Here is a 21,720-nt window from a genome sequence, read left to right as displayed (position 1 = left end):
AATATTTGAAGATTTTCATTTATTTGTATGTTTGATTTAGACCATTGTGTAAGGGAAAAACATAAACAGAATGATTTGAGTTTTTGAAGATTTACATTTGTTATAAAGAAAGTATTAAATAAAATGAAAGCGTATCATTCACATATAAAATAAAAAATAAACAATATAGGAAATGGAAATTCCAACTATTCAAATCGTCGAGTATAACTACAAAAGTAAGTTAGATATATTGAATAATCATTTTTATCGAGTATAACCATAGTTAATATAAGTTATAAAATTAAAAACAATATGAATAAATACAAAGGAAATTTACAGTAAAATATATTTTAATTTATTGTAATACGTTGATTGGTTTGCAAATTTATCTATAAATATCAAAAACAGGGAAAAATTCGGATCAAAATACATATGGTACCAACAACAAAATCGAATTATATTACTACACCTAAAAAAAATCGAATTATTACTTACATCTTGCTTCTTTTTTTTTTTTGGACCAGATATTACTTACAGCTTGCTTCTGCGTTATTCTTTCCATGATAAATATGAAGTTATGAACATATATGTGAGCTATCTTGCAATAATAGTCAAACGAATCACGCGTATGTATTTGGACACACTCGTATAACACTATATCATCAAGATAATTAATTAGTAAATAAATATAATTTATTCTTTTTAAAAATAGAAACAATAAATCATGTATTTTCAATTAAATTCTTTCTTTCTTTGTATTTTAGCCGAACAAATATATATATCTCTCACTCATTGAATTGATAATAATCTATTACACAGCATATTATTTTAAACTAACACCAAAAGCTAAGTACCATAATATATTAAAAATGGTACTCATCATTTCGAATTTCTTTTGAAAGGGTTGAAGTGTCCGATAATGTCTCAAATATAATTAGAAGAATATTTGTACTTAATCAAAAAAAAAATACAGTTTACGTGATGTCAATATGAAAACAAAATTAAATAAAGAAAAAGCCAGATGTTATTGGACACCAAAGAAAACCCAGTCAAAATTATGAATTTGAAGTTCCTTTCTTCTAACTGTATCCCGTGAAAAACCCTTCAACATTTCTCACCGTCTGACTCGGTTCATTTAATTTCAGAATCTCCCAAGCATGATCCATAAACAATAAACCCATATCAATCAAAAGCAAGCAAACCCAGCTTCAACCGGAAGCAAAAGCCTCAATCTTTAAAAGTCTCTGGGAATGATCGAACATGTCGTCAAAGGAAACGTTATCCGATGATGAAACAGAAATCTCATCAAACTGCACCAGTTTTAGCAGTTTCAGAGGGTTCAAGAGAAACCAGCAAGTGTTCGATGATGATGATGTTAGCCTAGAAACCAACAACGAGAAGGCTACAAGGGAGGTAGAAGAAGAACAAGAAGAAGAAGGTTATTTGGAATTGGGCTTGGACTCGGATTCCGATTCGGATTCTTTGTTTGGTATAGGGAATAACCCGAAGGAGGAGGGTTTGGATACGATAAGAGAAGAAGATTGTGAGAGTAGTGTGTTCTCTCTGGATTTTCGGAGCTGGCAGAAGGATGTTGTGCATGTGTGTGTGGGCAAGCATGGTGATAAGTCGAGCTTGGAAGCACTTTCATGGACGTTAAAGCACTGGATCACACCTTTCACAACACTTTGTCTTCTCCATGTCTTCCCCCTGGTTAGACTCATTCCTAGTCCCAGTAAGTGTATCGTAACTCTTCTTTATCACTTTTATTTTGTCTTGGTTTTTTTTTTTTAGCCTGTCTGTTTCTGTAATGGTTATTAGTTCACTTCGTTTTAGGGTTCCCCCCCTTTTTTCATAATGATTTTCATCAGGAGTGGTTAGTTTTGATCTTTATCTAAGGTCTGTCTGGTACGAGGGATGGAAAAGCAGGTGCAGGACAAATTTTAATGAGTTTGGTTTAAAAATCTAAAAAAATGAGTAGAATTAAAAATTTTAATTTGGGGTAATACAAACTTTAGTTCCTCCAATTTATCTTTATTTTGGTTTTGGTCCTTCAAATTTCAAACCATAGGTTTTAGTCCCTCAAATTTTTTTTTTCATTTATAACATTTATCCCTATCATCTAATAAAAACTTTGACTATTTTGCTTTTTTAGGGACCAAAACCAAAATGAGAGCAAATTTGAAGAATCAAATGTTATATTAACCCTTTTAATTTCTTACTATTTTATTTTACATCTTATTTTTATTGAAGTTTAATAATCCCAGTTCTCCAATTATTTAAATCCAACCCATTAAAATTTTTCCTGCCTTCTTCTTCCCTCCATTTCTCTCATATCAAACATAGGATGAAGATATGTTTGGAGTCTCACTGCAAAAATGATGTGTTTGGAGCTTGGGAAGGTCAATGTTATTTTTCTTTCATAATTTGGGGGAATAGAATTCCCAACCTTGACTTTTCAACCAAAAGAGTATTAAGATTTTTAGTCAAGCAAGGAAGGCCCAAATGACTGAATTAATAACAATTAGGTTTCTGACAATTTTTCCCAAAAATGAGTTGAAACTGATTCATAAAATCTTAAATTCAAGAATCTTAATAGCAAATGAGACATTTAAATTTCAAATGTAACTCTCGATTTATAATCGAGATTTCTGTCTGCAACTATTTGAACCAATGTCTACAATTCATTTTTCAAAAACAAAATCTTAAAAACATAACTATCATTGATTCATTCTTTTGGAACTTAAAAGTCACTCTTCCTTTTTAATTTCTGACTAAAAAAAAAACTCCCTTCGAGCTGCCGTCCATAATAATGTAAAACATGTGTTTAGAAATTATTGTTAGTCCAAAATGTAGGAATTTTGTAGTTTGAAGAATTATATATGAGTGTTAGTTGTGGATAGGGAAAAACTAAAAGAATAAATTGAATTTTTATGAGGTTTAAAAAATTGAATTTTCGTAATATTTGCGATACAAAAGTGCAACTGTGAAGTAGAGGGAGTATCAAATAAGAGTTTGCCACCTGGGGCTGTGACGATGAAAAAGGGAATCTGGTAGGCAAGAAAAATATCTAATGTATATGGTTGACATTTAAATACAAAAATATATGCAAAACACTTTCATCAATAAATTTGTATAATTGTTTGATGATATCTCGAGTTCCAACCTAACGTTGACATGTTTATGCGCGTATACGCATTTAACTGTATTATATATAAAAACTTAGTTTGTAGAATTTATTATATATATTTAATTTAGTTAATTGTGGCAATTAATTGCAGTGGGAAAACTTCCAAGGAGCCACGTAAACAAGTCCCACATTAATCTCTACTTAGACCAACACAAATGCAACCGGAAACGTCTTCTTCAAAGGTTCATTGACTTGTGCCTTGCTTCCCAGGTAATGTCATCCCACATTCCTAGAAGCTTCATAATTAATTATGCTTGGTGTTCGAAGCAAGTTACGTCATTTCTGATCTTTTTAAAAAAATAATTTAAATTTCTATATTTTATTGATATATTAAGGAAGTGTTCAAATAGAAACTAAATTATGATTTTATAAAGTAAATATATGAATAAATTTGTTTTGATTTACAAAAAAGTGTTTTTAAAAAGCACTTTCAGACAAATCCAAACACTTGATATGTTTAAGTACTTTCTCCATTAAAATATAAGTTTTTAATTAAATCAAATTATGGAAAATCATGCAAGTTCCTCAATAGCATAAATGAACTTCAAATATATATATATATATATATATATATCCAATTGTTCCGAAACAGAAACAAATAAAAATTACTATGAAATTGCTTTTGTCGCGTGTGTGTGTATGGGTAAATAATACCCATTTAATTCCTTTTTAATGGGCCTAAAGCCCATATTGAGTAGGACGTGAAAAAGGCCAGGGCCTTTTCTTAGATTTCTTTGTTTGGAGGAGCCTACAGGATTGTCCCTTTCTTAGGAGTCAGGTCACATTTTTCTTAACCTTTTACATTAAAACTGAATTAAAAATATACATATATAATTCATTTAATTTATGATTCTAAATGCCAAAACTAATTTGCAAAACATACAGGTCAAGGTGGAGACAATGCTTACTGAAGGCGACAACGCGGCCGAAAGTATTGTGGATGTCATCAACAACATAGGAGTCCAAAAATTAGTCCTTGGAATTACCAAATCTAATCTCAGGTAAGGTGACTCTAATTTTTAATATAAAAGTCCTTAATATAAAATTCAATTAATTAATTTAGAAAAATAAAAAACATTATATGCTACATGAATACATGATCTTTCTAAAACAATCATATGTATTATTAGATTATATGTCAATTTATGAGTTAAAAAAACTAATTTGAAAAAGAATGATAAGTATAATTATTTTAAAGCAATTTATTTAACTTCAATAACTCCTCCAAATTACTACCTTCAGTCCTTAATATAAGGTCTTATTTGACTTTTATTTTAGTTCTAAATATAAAACCCCAGTCCACTCTGTCTCTCATATTTATGTATTTTTTTCTTCAAAATAATCCTTCTAACAATAATAGTTTTAGTCAATACACTTGATTAGTAAGGATATTTTAAGAAAGACAATGCCTGTTTGTTACAAATAACAAACTTAACTTCTTTCCTTAATCTCTTCAAATTAGTCAACTAGCTTTTATAATTAGGATCGAAGGTAGTAGTTCATAAGATCTTATACTACCTCCGGTCCTTAATATAAGACCCTGTTTGACTTTTATTTTATTCCTAAATATAAGACTCCAATCCACTTTGTCTCTCATATTTATATATATTTTTTCAAAGTAGTCTTTCTAACAATGATAGTTCTAGCAATACACTTGATTAACAAGGATATTTTAGGAAAAACGACACCTATTTAGGACAAATAACTAACTCAACTTACTTTCTTAATCTTCTTAAATTAGTCAACTGGCTCTTATAATTAGGACATGAGATAGTATTTAAGAGTGGAGATAGTATTTAATTAATTTGAATATATTAAGAAAGTCAAATAAATTAGTTAATGAATTACAACGAACCTAACATAGTCTCCCTAAGCTACCTCTAATTACCAAATCCAAATCCGATATGATCGGAAGGAGCATTTTGTAATTTCCAACGTTTCAGTTATTGGATTGATGATAGGAAAAGTGGGTCTCGCAGAAGAAAAGCAATGGCAGTTGAGGTAGTGAAGAAAGCACCTGAGAACTGTGACGTGAAGATCATATGCGAAGGAAAGGACGTGATTTATGACCTGGTTGGGGCTGCCTCGCCACGTTCCAGCGAATGTGACACTCCGCTATCTGGATCTTCACGGGAAGAAGATGAATCTCGTGGCGGTGTTCCCTTCAAGAAGATGCCCGGGCCCAGAATTTCTTCTGCATCCGGATGAATCCCACTTTAAGACCGAAAAGAAATCGTCGGTGGATCCGGGCTTTAGATTGTGGAATTAGACGCGCTAGGGATTGTCAAAAAGAAAAGTGGATGTAATTATGAACATGTAGATAAGAACGTCAAAGATGAATCTTGTGGAAAAGCGTATCAATTTTGATAGGTTGAACGGAGACACTCAAATCATTCACGGAGGATCCGTGATATACTTTGTTTGCAACGCCGGAACATCTGTGAAAGCTAAGATCCGTTTGGTAGCTTCGAAAGTAAGCCCACGACAGAGAGAAAGGAAGATGAAATCTCGCCTTTCTAGAGGCTAAGTTTCAGAGATTGCTTCGACCATCTTTCAGCGCAAAACTACTACAGAACGAAATTAATACTCCTCCGGTCCTTATTATAAGACCCAATTTGACTTTTTATTTGGTCCTAATTATAAGACCCAATCCATTTTGTCTCTTATATTTATGCATTTTTTCCCAAGATAATCCTTCTAATAATGATAGTTTTAACCAATATACTTAACTAGCAAGGATATTTTAGGAATGACAACACTTATTTATTATAAATAACCAACTTAACTTACTTCCTTAATCTCCTCAAATAAATCAATTGGGTCTTATAATTAGGACCGGAGGAGTATATATATATATATATAGAACAACATTTTTATTCTAAAAACTGCTTACGATGTCATTTTATCATTAATCCTAGTATGGATAAAATAATAGTTTATCTGTGAGTACTATGAAGAGTAGGAGTCACCGAACGTTCTGATTCCAACTCACAGTGTTCTGCGATCAATGAATGTCTACCAATAGATTACAACTCAGAACTGTACCCAGTTGAGTTTGATGGCATATAAAAATGCTTCATCTTTTTGGGGACATAGATACGGAGCTTTGAGATGACAATGGCAGTTCAAAAGGGGCATTTTCCTTTATGCTTTCACCGATGACAGAGAAGCCATGCATTAATTATATGCCATACAACTTGTGAAACAAGAAACAGCCAACAAAAGACAAAACATACAATTCCTCATCATCTGTTCTTTAAACATTGAAAAACAGTTCCTCCCCCCTTTCTTTCAACAGAAACCATTTTGCAATCATCAATATCTGTCTCTAACACTAGAAGAAATCAAACTCAAGATAATTACCAGAGCCTTTCTGATCGGCAATTGACATATGGTTGCTGGCCTTTTCGGCCGCTGATGAGGCTGGGGAAGGTATCTTCTCATACTCTACAGGCTTTGGGATCTCTGGTGGGGTGGCGCAGCGAATAAGTGCCCAATTCACACCTTCAAAAAAGGGATGTTGCTTTATCTCAGTGGCGCCTCGTTTATATGCCAACCTGTGCTGGGGTTCCTTCACAAGCAGCCCCCTTATGAGATCCCTTGCTGCAAAACTTACAACAGGTGCTTCTGGAAATCGGAGAGGCTGGCCTACAACATTAAACAATGTAGCTCGGTTCCCAGAACCCTTGAAAGGAGTCTTACCAAACAAAAGCTCATATAGAAAGATTCCAAAAGTCCACCAATCAACCGCACTCCCATGACCTTCTCCCTTGATGATCTCAGGTGCCAAATATTCATGGGTTCCAACAAATGACATGGATCGTGCATCGGTAGGCTCAGCAATGAGCTCAGGCAATGGAGTCACTTGGTTTCCAATTTCAGTTTTGGGTTTCCTATCCTTCTTTGATTTGCTAGAAAAGAGCCGAGGTGAGAAGCATGTTGTAGGAGCAACGCAGGATGGCTGGATGCAGGAAGGCGGTTCAATACACGCAGGTTGCACACAATATACAGGATTCTTCCTTAAAGGATCAGATTCCATGACTGAACTTTTAACAAGAGTGGGACTAACGGCACAACGGAGGGAAAGGTCAAAGTCTGAGAGCATAATGTGCCCATCATCCCTAACAAGGACATTTTCTGGCTTGAGATCACGGTAGACAATGCCAAGCATGTGGAGGTACTCCAACGCCAGCAGCACCTCTGCCACGTAAAATCTGCAATTCAACAATAACATAGAAGCTGTTACCATCAAATCAAATCCAAACCATGATCTCACTAGGCAATATTATATCTAGACTAGGAGCATGAGTGCTTGCATCTCTAGCAAGCAGACATCATCAGACTTCAGAAAGGTGAAGAAGTTTGGGCATGCTCAAATGCCAAAAGCCAAGTCAAAACCAAATACAGAATAAGGTCCATGATGGCTTTTCCTGGGGAAAAAGCAGAGCATGAGACCCATGTGTGATCCCTTAATTCTGGTTTGCTTGACCTATAGACAAGTATATTTAAAATCCACATTCCACAGGTATTCTGAGATAGATGAACCACAAATGCATGACCAGACTACTTTCCTAATCACATAATGTAATACAAATAACATGCAGCAGCAATTGTCATGGTTGAAAACTTTTACAATGTTTGACTTTCAAAACCAAATATGTATAACATCCTCTGACGATCAATGAATTACGGATACCCACCAAGATATACAGCATAATTATATTATAAAGTTGATACAACATCTGGGACTTGTTGCATTTACTTTTTCTTATTTCAAAAAATATAAAATCTTCAAGTCTAAGAACTTTGCATGCCTCAATGAAAGAGAAGAAGTGAACTAAGAGCTTTACAAACATAGAGTAGAATAAAGCACTTTCATAAGGCGGGAATTAACCACAGGTGTTAGATTGTTAGAAGTAAACCAAGGGAACAATTTAGAAAATTCAGGTCATCAATTTATACGTAATAATCAAATGAATTATCACTTGAATTAATGAAAAAAGAAAAGGGAGTTCTGACTTAAACATACTTTACTGCTTGCTCAGGAAAATGCTTCCCTGGCTGCCTCTGCCTGAGAGTGTGCAGGTCTCCACCTGGGCAGAATTCCATTACCAAGCATGAGAACTTCTCTGTCTCAAAATGGGTATACAATGTCGGGAGAAAAGGATGATCAAGTGATTGCAGTATTTCTCTTTCTGTCTGAGCACGAAGCAGCTTTTTACGACTAGCTAAAGACCCTTTATCCATTACCTTCATTGCGAAATAACATTTAGTTCCACTCAGTTCTGAGAGATAAACGCTCCCAATATCCCCACAACCCAACCTCTTCAGTAGTCTAAAGTGAGCTAAGCCCAAAACTCCATCTTTAGCTCGGACGGCTTGAATAGCTTCCCATCTCAAGTCATTTGCCTTGTGAGGCTTGTTGACACTGCTACTAAAGCTGCTGCAAGTGCTCTCATCACTCACATCACTGCTTGTACTTCCTCTGCAAATGCTACTCTTGCCACTCTCAACAAGATCAACTCGATCACTAATCTTGGCACTTCCACTGGTCTTTGCCAGGCTGCTGGCCCCATCACTAACTTTAGCAGAAACAGAACTACTCTTCACACTTCCATATTCTGATGTTTTCTTTTCTTGGTCAATAGAGCTTTCCTGCAAACCTCTATTCCCATTAACAACATGGTCAACTCCTCCAGATAGTTGTTCACTAACAGATAAGGAAACAGAAGAACCAAATTTACTAATCAAGGAATCAGCAGACTCCTTTGGGTTTGAACTCCCTAGCTTCTTCTTTTCAGAAGCGTCTCCAGTGTACTGCTTCAACGAGTCCTGAACATATTTTGATAAATCTTCTGGCGCAGCCAGTTCAGATTTCCCAGTCTTTGAAGATTTGATGTCTTTTGCCTCTATTGTTTGAATCCCAGCCGTCTTATGATGATGTTTCTGGGCAGCTCTAGCACTAGTTTTTGAGTCCATCAGATATGATAAACAGTCTTAAATCAGATCAAACCAACCAAATCTGTGACCGGCCATCCGTCTCCATTAGCATTGTATCTTCCATCAGTAATCCCGATCACCTGCAATTTCTTCAATGATAAGAAACAATATATAAAAGGAATCATGAAAAAATTGTCAGTCGTTGACTGCAGTATGATGCAATAGGCTTAGCATTAACATCAGAGCAGAGGGTGATCTACCAATCTATTAATGAAGAGACAAAACCTATGCCACAATGGACTTGTCACATAACAACTCACACTTAAGATGGGATAGCAACAGATCCAGTAAGCAGTGATAGAATATCGCCCACTTCGTGAATCACGTAGATATCATATAATAGCTAAACCACAAGAAGATAATCAAACAAATTCAACGTCAGATTTACCAAGAGAAAATCCAAAAGCAAAATATTATAGCAGCTAACCCCAATAGGTAAATCAAGTGACTTTCATTTCCAGAAAGAAGGGGAGAAGAAAATAAAGCTGCGAAGCTGCATGTACTCCATGCCCAGATTAGTAAAGCTCAGAAGTGAGAAGCAACTAACAAAGACACCTCGGTTCTCATCTTCCCAACACCATCCCCCGAAAAGATAAAGTAGTGAAATTGAAAGGAAAAAGAAAAATTACAGAAAACGAATGAAAAGGGGAGGACTAGGAGGACCAACAAAAAGCAAGATAGGTGTCAATCAAATTAGGGCCCCAACACGAAAAATGCAGATTTTGGACAGATTTTAACCTATTCAGACAGATAAAATAATCGTGACAAGCCAAACGAAAATGATCAAGACTAATTAAACGAAACCTGGATCTTGATCATAGAACCTTGATTTCGAGTGAAATTTGCGGTAGATTCAAGGGAAGATGGAGACCCCGGTGCAAAAAGCAAAAATTGAAGGGAAAGGGATGCAACCCACATGAAGAGAAATGAGAGCCACCAAAAGGAAAGTAGGATAAGCCCAAAAGAGTACCTTATTTCGAGGATCAGAACTCCCTCAGCGTCGTTGCTTTAGCAGTGATGAAAAGGGGCGAAAATAATGTAGAAAAGAGAACTCCGGGAGCTTAGAGAGAGAGAAACATAGAGGAATGGAAGCTATGGAGAGTCATGAAACTAGACTGGGCCGGTGTACTATTACTCCATTAGGCGGGGCGAGGGGGAGAGAGAAAGAGATAGAGAGAGAGTATGAGGTCAAAGGTAAAGCAAAGCTTTTTCTTGGTTCAATTATTTCATTGGGTTTTTGTCCTGAAACAAGCGGGGTCCAAATCACAAAACAGTTCTCTGTTCTTCTGAGGTCTTGCCCCTGTCTGTCATGCCTGTGCCCAAATAATTCTTCATCTCTCTACTTTTTTTTTATTTTTTAATGTTTTCTTTTGGTTTGTGTTCTCCAATTTTTTTAATCAGTAACATGACAATTATGCCCTTTCTATTTTAATAATAGTTAATAGATTTTGTGGGTTATTTTTTCAAATTTCGAAATAACTTTTTTTTTTGGGGCTACTCATCTTGAATTAAGTTTCATGATAAATAGATAATATTATGCTCAGTTTGGCTTCTAAAAATGTTGAGCTGTCATATTATTGAATTCTAGATTCTTTTTTTGACCAAGAATTGAATTCTAGATTCTAGATTTTAGGATCGGATTTTGAGGAAATTTTTTTATTCAATGAAACGATCCTTGTTGCCAATTGAAAATAAAATGAATATTATAGAAAATACTTTGATTCTATGTCAAATACACATGCTACATTTCTATTGTTTTTTTTTTTTTTAAGTTAAGTGTACATAGATGATAGAGCAAAGAGCTGAATTTATGGAAGCATGATAAGCAATGCCTAACTGCATAATGATTGAATGATATATTATTTTTTATAAAAAAAAAGTGTAAATGGATAGCTATAATATGAGAACCGCAGATCCCTAACATAATGTTTCAATTAATGTTTCAAGAACTCACTTCCTGAAACTATATATATTTCAGTCCATAATATATATTTTCTTAATATTTCAACCTAGAAAAAAGAGGGGGAAAACTGTAAAAAGAAGGTCTTCCAAGATGTGGAATTTTTTTTCCTATAGATAATAATTGTTATTATGATTATGTTTGCATGAAACATCAGAGAGAAAATACAAATTCCTATACTTAAGCCGACATAAAGATTTTTTGTTGCCTAAAACGGGAGCCTATTTTCTCTAATAGTCAATAAGATCACTAAGAAATGGACCAATGAAGAATGAGAATGTTTTGGTGTACCAATGAAGATTAGAAGTGTAATACATACTGAATATATGCCGCAGCTATAATAATAACATTCTCTTGGTGGTCCATCTGCTATTTGTAAAAGTAATGGCCATTACTGCTCCTTTTGATTATCTACCAAAAAGCAGAGGCTTTAATTTCATTGTATGCAATCAAAATATGAATTATGCACTCATTTGGTTGGTAACTTCTTCACAATTCCAATTCCTATGGTCATATTTCATTATTAAAGATGTACTCTATTTTTTTGTCATCCTATTATAAGGTATTTCTAAAATGTTTTGTCCGGATTAAAAAAAAAATAGAACTTATTAAGTCTATCTTAAAATTTTATAACTTTACAATTTTACCTCTACTTTAATATTTATAGTTTTTAAGGAAATAATAACTTACAGAATAATAAATTAAAAATAAAATTCTACCTTCATATAATAACTTTAATAACATGATTTATGTAAAGAACAAAAAATATTATATTTCTATCCTATGAATAGGGTTAGAGGAATATTTTTAAGGAAATTTTTTAAACAAATGTCTTTTGACTTTTAAAATTTCAAATCAAGAATTATTATAAAAATATATTGTCATTTACTTTTCAAATATGGTCAATTGCTAACAAAGTGTTGTAAACAAAACTGATTTGAAATTTTAAAACTCAATAGATATTTTTTGGGATCTTCCTTTTTTTAAACAATTTAAACTTTTGACTTCTACTCAGGTCTTATTAAATCCTTATTTGCTTGAACTAGTCTCATCATGTAATTGAAAATATGTCTTTGAATGAGAAGTGTGGGAGTAATATATAAACTTATTTTGTATATAGTGTATATTATCTATGTTGTAAATCTACATAAGCAATGAATTCAACTTATGTGATTAATATTTGATGTCTCAAGCAAGGGTTATATCATGTTTTATATTGAAAAATTATCTTAATATTATAAGAGATGTCTTAAATTAGATCCTCTCTTATGACAAAAGGGGTTCGGTTAATAAGTAATAAAAAGAAAATTAAAGAAAGTCCACATGAAATCAATTGTGCTACCCTACTTTTTTTTCCTTCTAATTTTCTATTATTTATTCTCTTCTAAAGGGTCCAACTAAAGATCCCAGGTTATCAAGTATCTCCACTGAAGAAATCAAAAGATATTTAATTCTAAATTCAGATGGCCAAAGTGTATATATGCTCATCCTGTACAAATAAACATTTGACTTTTAGATAATTATTAATCACTATAACTTTTGTAAATTTTTGAACATTTGGTAGTATATTATTTTGTCGACGAAGAAAGAGTAACATGTTAGGGTGCTATATTTGACATTTAAAATAATTATATGAGCATAATATAAACTTTAAGGGAGGAAACTATCTAAAATTCAAGATTCAAAAACTTTTATCCAATTTAATAAAAAGTAAAATATGTTAGAATTAAAACCAGGCAGGACCACCCTTCTAAATGCTTGAATTGTGTTGATGGGACAAGGGATAGCATAAGGATCATAAAACCCTAAAATGAGAGAAACTGGGAAAGGGAGAAATAAAGGGTTGCACTAATAAATGAGCTTTTCACACTAATAAGGTCGGGTCTAGTGAAAAGACCTAGTTCATCACAACATGATAAACTAAACTTTGAATCTCTGTTGAGAGGGTTACCCACATTTAGTATCTGACAGTGTCTCAAATAGGATTACTTCTAATAAAAAGATACATATGCATAGCAAAAAAAAAAAAACAAAAGGCTTTTCACACTCTCCCAAAGAACTTGGCTGAAATTGTTTCCTTGAATTTGTTTCAAGAATAATTAGTGATTTAATTTCTCATATTTAATATCAGGAATAACGCTTGTGGGTAAACTAATTTTTTTCAAAATACAAAAGACAAATATAGATAAGTAGAGATTTAATTTTTCATATTTGATATACCACTCACGCCAACCTACAATGAAGCTATTGATATACTATAAAATATGTAATCACAATCACACACACGTATACACAACTGTATAAGGCCCCAAATGAGAACGAAATCTCATAAATAAGTTAACAATCAAAGTGGTTGGAATTTATTTTTCTAATGAGGCCCCCTCCCTCTCCAAGTTGACATGCTTTTGTTTATGGGAGCAATGCAATTAAGATAATCCAAACACACTTATCTATCCTGGAAAGCATCCATGTCTCTCACTCACATATCCACAAACACCTTTCCTACATTTTGACAACACAAACATATATGGAGGCAAGAGGGCCTATGTGATGTAATTAAATTGACTTGTAACAAGAAACATGCCCACAATTCACCCTGCTTTAAATCTCAACCACGAGACTAATATCAATCAACAACACAGGAGACATGTTCCCACATAGATATTAGTATATATATGTTCTTATGGCCAAATTAACCAGTCCTGTTCAAAACATGAAGAAGGTAAGACTGGCATAAGGTGGTTTGGGTATGAGATGAGAAAATTAAAATCTGGCAGTGGGAAATTTGGAATTGATCAGTGTGGTCTAAAAGTAAAAGAGAATGAGAGTATTGCGGGGATTTGGTTGGTCTTACCATTCCAAGCGTGTTTGGTTTGATTGAAGTCGCTTTCTGAATCCAGGTTGAGTTAGTAATGGCCACACATGAAGGAAGATGAGTGTTCTGTTGAAACATTCAACTTTGAAGGGTAGGATTAGGATCAGGGGCTTTTGAATTGAATCCATCGTCTCAGAACTTGGGTCCCACATCTAAAAGCACACCACTTCAACACCCTCACCACTCTCCCCCGTCAGTATATATCCATATCTATGTACATACATATACATATACTCCTCTTGTTCTTAATATAAGACCTATTTAACTAATTTGATTACATTAAGAAAGTTAAGTAAGTTAGTTAATTATAAAAAAAATGATATGTTTTTCCTAAAACACCATAATCATCTTCCTTAATATCTTTTTTCTCTCTTCTATTTGATTATGGTTGAGGGAGTATCTATAAGGGTAATTTAACAAAAATTGATATATATGAGAAGTAGGTCTTATATTTAAGATCAAAATCAACTCAACAGTTATATCCTATATTAAGAACCGGAGAAGTATTACATAAAACGCAATTGATTTAGCCAATAACCTTATAGTCTAATGTTATGAGAGCTTATTAAGTAAGAAGCTATGAGTTGAATTCTACTTGTGACGCAAAACAGTTAGTGTCTATCCTTCTAATTAGAAAAAGAAGAAGAAGAAAAAAAACACTTGGTTTATTTCCTGAGGATTTTCTTCTTTTTTTTTTTTTTTTGTCCAGAGCTTGCTCCTTCGAAGGTAAATACGGAGAGAGATTACTAGCTTAAGTGATAAAAGTAGGATGAGATGTAAGTAGAGCTTCGGTCTCTATTTCTTTTCTTTAAACTTAGTTTTTTAACAATTGGATTAATCTCATGGCAAATGGATACAAGACATTTGCATAAGTAAATAGAGATATAAAAACTCAATTTTACCGTGAGCTAGTTTTCTTTAGGTATTTAAGAATTGACTCTTCTTTATTACGATATTGATCCAATAGTAAGAAATTTATAAGAATTAAATAAAGACAATAACCCATGATAGAGAATTGAGATTTCAGCTCTGTCATGTTTGCAATAATGTAATTAATTAAAGAAAATAGAAATATTGCATCTCAGTACAAAATGGGTTGACACCTATAAGAAAAGTTGAGCACATATATATTCAATAATGCACCCATATATACCAACAACAGTACTAATCAATTAGCAAAATTTAAGAAAAAAGGGGGGAATCTATATGCCAAACATTTTTAGTTAATTAAAACAAAAGTAGTACAATTATGTTACAGAACCTTCTGACCCTTCCTTAATACACATATACTGTGGTTGGCCTCCCATCAAAGCCTATGGAACCATTAAGTAAAAGACGTCATTCTTTGCTACATTATGTCATGTACCATTAATTAAGTAAACACAAAAGGAAAAACACAAAGAAGAAAATTTCATTCATTATTCTATATGAACTCTGATCTATACTCTTATTAAGCCTTCTGCATGTGATGCTGCCAGTTAATTACCCCACTAATTTAATATGCCAGGCTCCATGCAGCGAAATAATTTTCAAAGATTCATATCTGCAACAAAGGCATTGATTATATATAGAGAGAGAGAGAGAGGATTCACAGAGGTCCATGCATAGAGTTTTGAGCTACCTTAGCATAGCCACATGCCACTATTTCTCTTTATGATTCAAAACTACTATCAATTTTATGCAGTGGTCCTCCCCCCTCCCTCTTTCTCTCTCTCACATCATGTTATTGCTCATTATTATTGTTATTATTATAGTTACTGGGATTAAATATTCTGATGGCATTACAGACTGATATGAGCAGCATCCAGATGTAGCAGTTCTTCAATGGCATTTTTGCATGTGCCTTTCATCTGACTCTTGGGACCCTCAGTCTATACCCACAATAAACAAGTCTGACTTTCTCAACACAAAAAAAAAAAGAACAACAAACAAAGAAAAAAAAAGAAAAAGAGAAAATGTAAAATTATTATAAAACATATAAATGCTGAGAAATATTAATTATTTGAGACACACATGCATGAGACTTTCTTTTTTCCTGTTTTTGATGATGCTTCAGAGTTTGATAGCCTTACCTAGCAGAAGGCTTTTGAGAAAGCTTTGGAAATGTGGGATTTTGGGTGCAAGCTTCACTTTATAGCTCCTTTTGATGTTAAAATCTCTTGCCCACAAAACAAAAGTTGAAAAACAAGAGCAAAAACTACAAAAAAAAGGAAAAAAAAGGAAAAAATAAAGAAAAAGTGGCTTTGGATAAAATTATTGACCCATGAGTCTATCTTGTACTGGCTAGCAACTAGCAAGGCCCAATTCATACATTATAATATATCCCTTCCCTCTTTTCCTTTTCTTTCTTGAGCTTATCTCTCCCATTTGACCTGTAATCCTCACTTTTCTCTCTGGAAAGATGAAGAAAAACTTGTGGACCACATATGATATTGAAACGTCATTGTGTGCTTCTGGGTTTGGAGTTCCACTGATCTTTTCTGAACTGACTCTTTTATTATTTATAGGATAAAGGGTCATGTATCGTTTTGCAGACACAAATACTTAAAAAAGAAAAAAGAAAAAAAGCCAAATAAATAAAACCAAGAAACTACAAGTGATTGTTAAAGAGGGTAGGTGGGTCTCCATTATCGATGTGGATTATTTTATGCATGACTGAAAATTCTTCCTAGCTTTAAAAATTTAAATATATAATATTTATTATATTACTATAATTATTTAATATTGATTATCTATATACATTCATCATGTTATTTTTCAAGCTCTTATATGATTTTGTGGAAATCAAAGTTATTAGAAGATGCAAATATTGGCCTACGATATTGATAAACAGGCTATTACCACCAAATACTGCAGTATTATATTACTTATTCATCCAAGCCATCTCTTTTCTTCTTACCCTTATTTCCTCTATATATATATATATATATATATCTCTCTCTCTCTCTCGTCCATTCTCCTATTACTGATAGACAAGAAAATTTCAAAATAATGACAACAGTAATAATATTAATAATAAGAATGGGGAAACAATCAGATATCTCAAAGAAATAGTTTGTGTATGGATCAATTGCTCTCAGTTAGAGCATGTACCCTTTTTATGGACTACCTGCAACTGTAAAAAAATTTCCCAAGAATTGAAAGGGATGTCCAAATTGGAAGGTATTAAACTAAGCTCCCGAAAATTTCAGCATATCAGATAGTTGGCCCGTATAGTAGTCTGGTTGAATGTTATTTGAAGGGTCTTTCAGCTCAGGTTCTGACGTGACACCTGTTCCCCCAGAGTAATCAAACCAAGTTGTCAATAATTTTCATAGTCAGGACAACTCGAAAGACAAGTCCTTTTTTCTTAAATCACAATTGAAGATCCTAGGACATTAATGTACAGTGAGGACCGCGTATCACTTGAAACTTCTGAATTTACAAATCAAACTCCCATATTCACAACTTGAAGGTCTTTTATTTTATATAAATTTTCTTATAGGGTCTTTAATTCAATTGTCACCCCCCACCTCCGAAGAGAAAGCTGAATCCATTACCTGAAAATACAAGAAGAGTTTTGCAGCCGGCATTCTGTCCAAACAAAATATCAGTGTCTAGCCTGTCCCCCACCATACACATCTTGGATGGACTTATGTTGAATCTGATTCAAAGGATGAATTATACAATGATGAGAAGAATATCAAGCGAGTGGCAAGTCCCTGCGGGAAAGGAAAAATGGGGAAAAAGAACCAACAAACTTATGTCATTTGGCTTTCTTACTTCTGTAATAAAAAGTCCATCATAAAGGTGGATGGCTTCCCAACTACAACAGGCTCCTTTTGGGTTGATCCACAAATGGCAGCAACCATACAACCGGCACCTGAAGTTCATTTTTGATCCATTATACGACCATATAATTAATCAAGTTGCATACTAATTCTAGTCTACGAGAATAGAATGGAACTGAGAACCAGACCAGGCCATTCTTGCAAGGCAGTCATATGTCCAATTGCATCTCGATTGGTGGCAATGAAAAGGCATCCAGGATTCTCCCGTATGCAAAGAGTTCCATACCTGTGAAGTCAGACATTGAAGTATAATCATATGAAGCAAAGAAAAGCGAATAATAAACTGATGATTTGATGCTAGCATTCAGAAGGCTTTATTGTTTCACAATAATTTCAGAGGATGTAAAAAGATATTAAAACTGAGATTTTTAGCTGTTTCATGTAGTCATATTCACGGCTCGCCTAGAGCAAATGAGAAATAATACTGAAACTTCAACGTCCATTCTTCTGTCAGGTCGCTCTCTAAGGCACGTGATTTATTTTGACTTACTTTAACTGTCCCCCCCCCTTTTGGTTATGTGACTTACTTTAACTGTTGTAATTGTTAGTTTGATGCATTGCTCTTCTTGAAAAAGAGTAATGTGTTCAATATGTCATTCATTCTGTATCATATACTTGTTACAAAAACCTTGTACTCTATCCTTACAGATGTTTGGCATAAACGAACGTCAAAAGAAGCAGTTTAGAAAACTCGGCAGAGCAGATTAATCCACAAGGCCGAACTAAGACTGCCAGAAACTAGTGCTCTCTCTCTATAATTCATGTCGTGGCAGGTGCAAAAATACAGTTGTGACAGCATCTCTCAATATTTTTTATGAACTACATATGCAGACAAGTCATTAAGGATCCTGAGTTTGATCACTGGAGACACAAGTCAATGAGAAAATATACTGAAATTTTAGTCAGGAACAAAGGGGACAGATTTTCTCACTGAAACTTGTAGTAGTTAATGTATGGATCTATTCCCACCACAACAGCTCCAACCTGCAAGAATGAGTTCAGCAGTTAACTGCATGCACTGAAGTCAGTGAAAATGCATGTAGAAAAATTGAGCAAGATGTTACATTACACTCTTATCATGGTCAAAGTAGCGGTTCTGATTCAGCTGTACTGTTTTATTCCCGTCTGCCTGCAACAATTGAACTCTTCTATGAGGGCTATGTCAGTGGCGGTCATCCCTGTCTCTGTCTTGTATCAATGAATATTTACAATAGGCTAAGATTTGAATTTGATCGCTTGAATCAATTTGTTAAGGGAAGGTTTCATATCTAGCGAGACTCCCTCCCACTACCTACCTCATAGAAGTGAAGGACCATCTAACCAACTAAATTTGAAGCTAAAGATCACTCGAACTGAAAGAAATTAATTTGGGAGCACAATACATTTCTTACAGATAGCTCTCTAAAATATAAAGAATGTGACCTTAAAATTTAATTCGAATCTAAGAAAAGAAGGGGAAAAGTGAATTAGATGAACTTACTGGACCACCAAGACCGGTAAATCCTGCAAGCTGCAACTCATCCAGTATACCTTCTCCGCCAATTACATAAATCTGCAGAATGAAACGTGAAAAGCAACCCAAAAAAAAAAAAAAAAGAACAGTGGAACTGACATCTTCGGACTGGCAAAAATAACAAATCTCAACCTAGATTTTATAACTGCAACAGTGAAATACTTAATGACTGTTCTAATAATTTATGAACAAGGTACTATCTAAAAAATAGGGAGTCTCCTACATGAAGCCAAGAAGTTAAAGTGGACTAAAATATTGAGACTCGAATCACTCAATACAGATGATGAGAATACTAGGACGAAACAAGCTAATGAAATCAGAATGATGCACTAACGAAAACTTGCGTACTGAGCTTCAAAAACTTCAAATGACACGAGAATGTAACTCCAAATATTTTAGTGTCTGGCTTTCAGATTTCATTAGCAGACACAGAAACAAGCACGTGAAAGATTAACGCTAGTGAAGATGAAGTTTAACTAAGATCGTCGCAGGGTACGCCACTCAACTATCGTCTTTCACATATTGATGTGTAAGCAACATAAGATATGAAACTGAGCATACTTGAAATAGAAGTAAGAATTTCAAAAGCTTTCTTTTGCGGTATTAGTTCAGCTCACCAACCTTCTTTTCCGAGGGAAAATTGTTGACCTTCAAGTACATGGCAGCAGCAAAGGACGAGGAGAAAATTTCCTCCTGCAAAATGAAAAAGGTAGCAATGAGTGAATTACTCCAAATCTAACAACATGAAAGTTCATTCCCAATTTAGTTCAACAAAAACGAAACCTCGGAAACGGAAATTCCTAAAGACTGGAACTTTTTAGCATTCTGTTTCCTCGATTTTAAGGAATTGTTGGTCACAAACACCAGCTTCTTTCCCTAAAGCACAACACAAAATTAAATTACTGATGAGTTCAATCCGATAAAAGAAATGAACAAAGTAAATCACATTACACACACCTTGGACCGGAGCATATCCAAAGTCTCGGGAACACCATCAATAAGCTTATCACCCTTCCAAATGACACCTAACATCATATCAAACAACTGAAGAAAGGAAGAAAGGAAGAAAAACAGGAGGAAAAATCGACAGGACATTCATATACCATCGCAATCAAAGAGGAAAGCTTCGACGGAATCCAAGAGATCTTGGAAGTTGAAAGAAGCTAGAGGATGGGAAGGCATTGTCCCAGACGGCAAACCCAAATCAAAATTGAAGCTTTGGCCAGCAGAAGCAGGGGGCAGGAAAACTGGAGCGAATCTGAGCGCGCGTACTATTGCTGACCAATAATGATTCCTTTTTTATTTTCCTGGGGGCTGTTATTATATTTAGGTTATCGGATATACAACGGTCGTTCCATCATCGCCAACCGAATTGTGGGTAAGAAAAATACTGCTGGCATGGTAAAAAAAAGAAAAGAAAAGGCAGGAAAAAATATAAAAAATTATACGAACAACATGAGATAGTCAAAAAGTAGAATTATTAATCTATAAATATTGATTAATGAAGGAGGCAAAATCTGAATTGATTTTTATTACGGAATCCTAATTCAAATACCGTGTAGATTGTTGGCTAATCCGTGAGATGACCAATTTTGGTCATTAGAAAATTACATATTAGTAGTTTTATTTGACGACATTACATTCCTCGCGTGTTGCTCCATTCAACACGTTAGTTCATATCCAAGCCAGTTTCATTATGCTTGATCGATTAAATAATGAAAAGGACTATTTTTTTTATAATGTGATGAATTAAGATTTAAATTTTTATTAAGAGATGCAAGACGGTTTGAATTTGTGAGGGGATAATTATCCCGATGTATCTTCATTAGCCCTAGCAGTCATAAGTCTTTTTATTTACTCTTGGTTTTCTTCTGTTTCGCTAGGTGGCACTACACAATATATTCTGAGGCATTGTGATCCTCTTCTTCTACCTCAAATTAACATTTTTATTTCCCGAATTTGTTGTAATTTTGAGGGCTGTAATGTTTTTTTTTGTTCTCATGCGTACGTAATTTGGTTTTGTATTGTTGGTTTTTTTATTATTTAATACATTGTTTTCTAGGATTGATTAGAGAAGGGACTTTAAAGAGACTTTTTTCTTTTTTACCAGCGACTTTAAAAAGACTAATTGTATACTATCTCTAGTTTTTAATATAAGATCTCGTTTGACTTTTATTTTGATCCTAAATATAAAATTCTAATATACTTTGTCTCTAATATTTATGTATATTTTTTCAAGATAGTCCTTCTAACAATGGTAGTTCTAGCCAATACATTTGATTAGCAAAGATATTTTAAGAAAAACAACACATATTTATTACAAATAACTAACTTAACTTCTTTTCTTAATCTCTTCAAATTAATCAGTTAGCTCTT

At 33.9% G+C, this 21,720-nt stretch overlaps 3 protein-coding genes across 5 annotated transcripts; 1 reads left to right on the top strand and 2 right to left on the bottom strand.

Moving 5' to 3' along the window:
- Positions 1-1,239: 1,239 nt before the first annotated feature.
- LOC114727359 (U-box domain-containing protein 35-like) lies at positions 1,240-5,624 on the top strand. Its single transcript, XM_028914067.1, has 4 exons — positions 1,240-1,711; positions 3,258-3,376; positions 4,052-4,167; positions 5,128-5,624. The coding sequence occupies exons 1-4, from the start codon at positions 1,240-1,242 to the stop codon at positions 5,372-5,374; spliced, it is 954 nt and encodes a 317-aa protein (XP_028769900.1). The 3' UTR covers positions 5,375-5,624.
- Positions 5,625-6,165: 541 nt separating this feature from the next.
- Positions 6,166-10,219, bottom strand: LOC114727327 (serine/threonine-protein kinase D6PKL2-like). 2 transcript variants are annotated; one of them, XM_028914037.1, is made up of 3 exons: positions 10,137-10,219; positions 8,196-9,255; positions 6,166-7,380 (listed from the first exon to the last, which is right to left on the bottom strand). In XM_028914037.1, the coding sequence occupies exons 2-3, from the start codon at positions 9,143-9,145 to the stop codon at positions 6,501-6,503; spliced, it is 1,830 nt and encodes a 609-aa protein (XP_028769870.1). In that variant the 5' UTR covers positions 9,146-9,255; positions 10,137-10,219; the 3' UTR covers positions 6,166-6,500. The 2 variants fall into 2 exon arrangements, with proteins under 2 accessions (XP_028769870.1, XP_028769863.1); XM_028914030.1 differs by having other exon boundaries at positions 8,196-9,246.
- Positions 10,220-16,982: 6,763 nt separating this feature from the next.
- Positions 16,983-20,570, bottom strand: LOC114727345 (phosphoglycolate phosphatase 2-like). 2 transcript variants are annotated; one of them, XM_028914048.1, is made up of 11 exons: positions 20,448-20,570; positions 20,302-20,369; positions 20,128-20,220; positions 19,966-20,037; positions 19,312-19,383; positions 18,901-18,960; positions 18,763-18,815; positions 17,960-18,057; positions 17,764-17,863; positions 17,541-17,644; positions 16,983-17,272 (listed from the first exon to the last, which is right to left on the bottom strand). In XM_028914048.1, exons 1-11 carry the CDS (start codon positions 20,524-20,526, stop codon positions 17,172-17,174), a joined length of 900 nt encoding a protein of 299 aa, XP_028769881.1. In that variant the 5' UTR covers positions 20,527-20,570; the 3' UTR covers positions 16,983-17,171. The 2 variants fall into 2 exon arrangements, with proteins under 2 accessions (XP_028769881.1, XP_028769888.1); XM_028914055.1 differs by having other exon boundaries at positions 20,137-20,220.
- Positions 20,571-21,720: the final 1,150 nt, after the last annotated feature.

The sequence above is a fragment of the Neltuma alba genome, unplaced genomic scaffold (genome assembly GCF_004799145.2).
Source record: "Neltuma alba isolate B1F8T4 unplaced genomic scaffold, ASM479914v2 tig00002436_pilon, whole genome shotgun sequence".
Lineage (NCBI taxonomy): Eukaryota > Viridiplantae > Streptophyta > Magnoliopsida > Fabales > Fabaceae > Neltuma > Neltuma alba.
This window is presented reverse-complemented; position numbering and strand designations above follow the sequence as displayed.

Coding starts and splice junctions, on each gene's coding strand:
- LOC114727345 (XM_028914048.1), bottom strand. CDS start 20,526: ATGCCTTCCCATCCTCTAGCTTCTTTCAACTTCCAAGATCTCTTGGAT. Junction 18,816..18,900: donor ACTTTGACCATGATAAGAGT/GTAATGTAACAT, acceptor TCATTCTTGCAG/GTTGGAGCTGTTGTGGTGGG. Junction 17,864..17,959: donor TGCCTTGCAAGAATGGCCTG/GTCTGGTTCTCA, acceptor AATGAACTTCAG/GTGCCGGTTGTATGGTTGCT.
- LOC114727359 (XM_028914067.1), top strand. CDS start 1,240: ATGTCGTCAAAGGAAACGTTATCCGATGATGAAACAGAAATCTCATCA. Junction 3,377..4,051: donor ACTTGTGCCTTGCTTCCCAG/GTAATGTCATCC, acceptor CAAAACATACAG/GTCAAGGTGGAGACAATGCT. Junction 4,168..5,127: donor ATTACCAAATCTAATCTCAG/GTAAGGTGACTC, acceptor GATTGATGATAG/GAAAAGTGGGTCTCGCAGAA.
- LOC114727327 (XM_028914037.1), bottom strand. CDS start 9,145: ATGGACTCAAAAACTAGTGCTAGAGCTGCCCAGAAACATCATCATAAG. Junction 7,381..8,195: donor TTTCCTGAGCAAGCAGTAAA/GTATGTTTAAGT, acceptor GTTGAATTGCAG/ATTTTACGTGGCAGAGGTGC.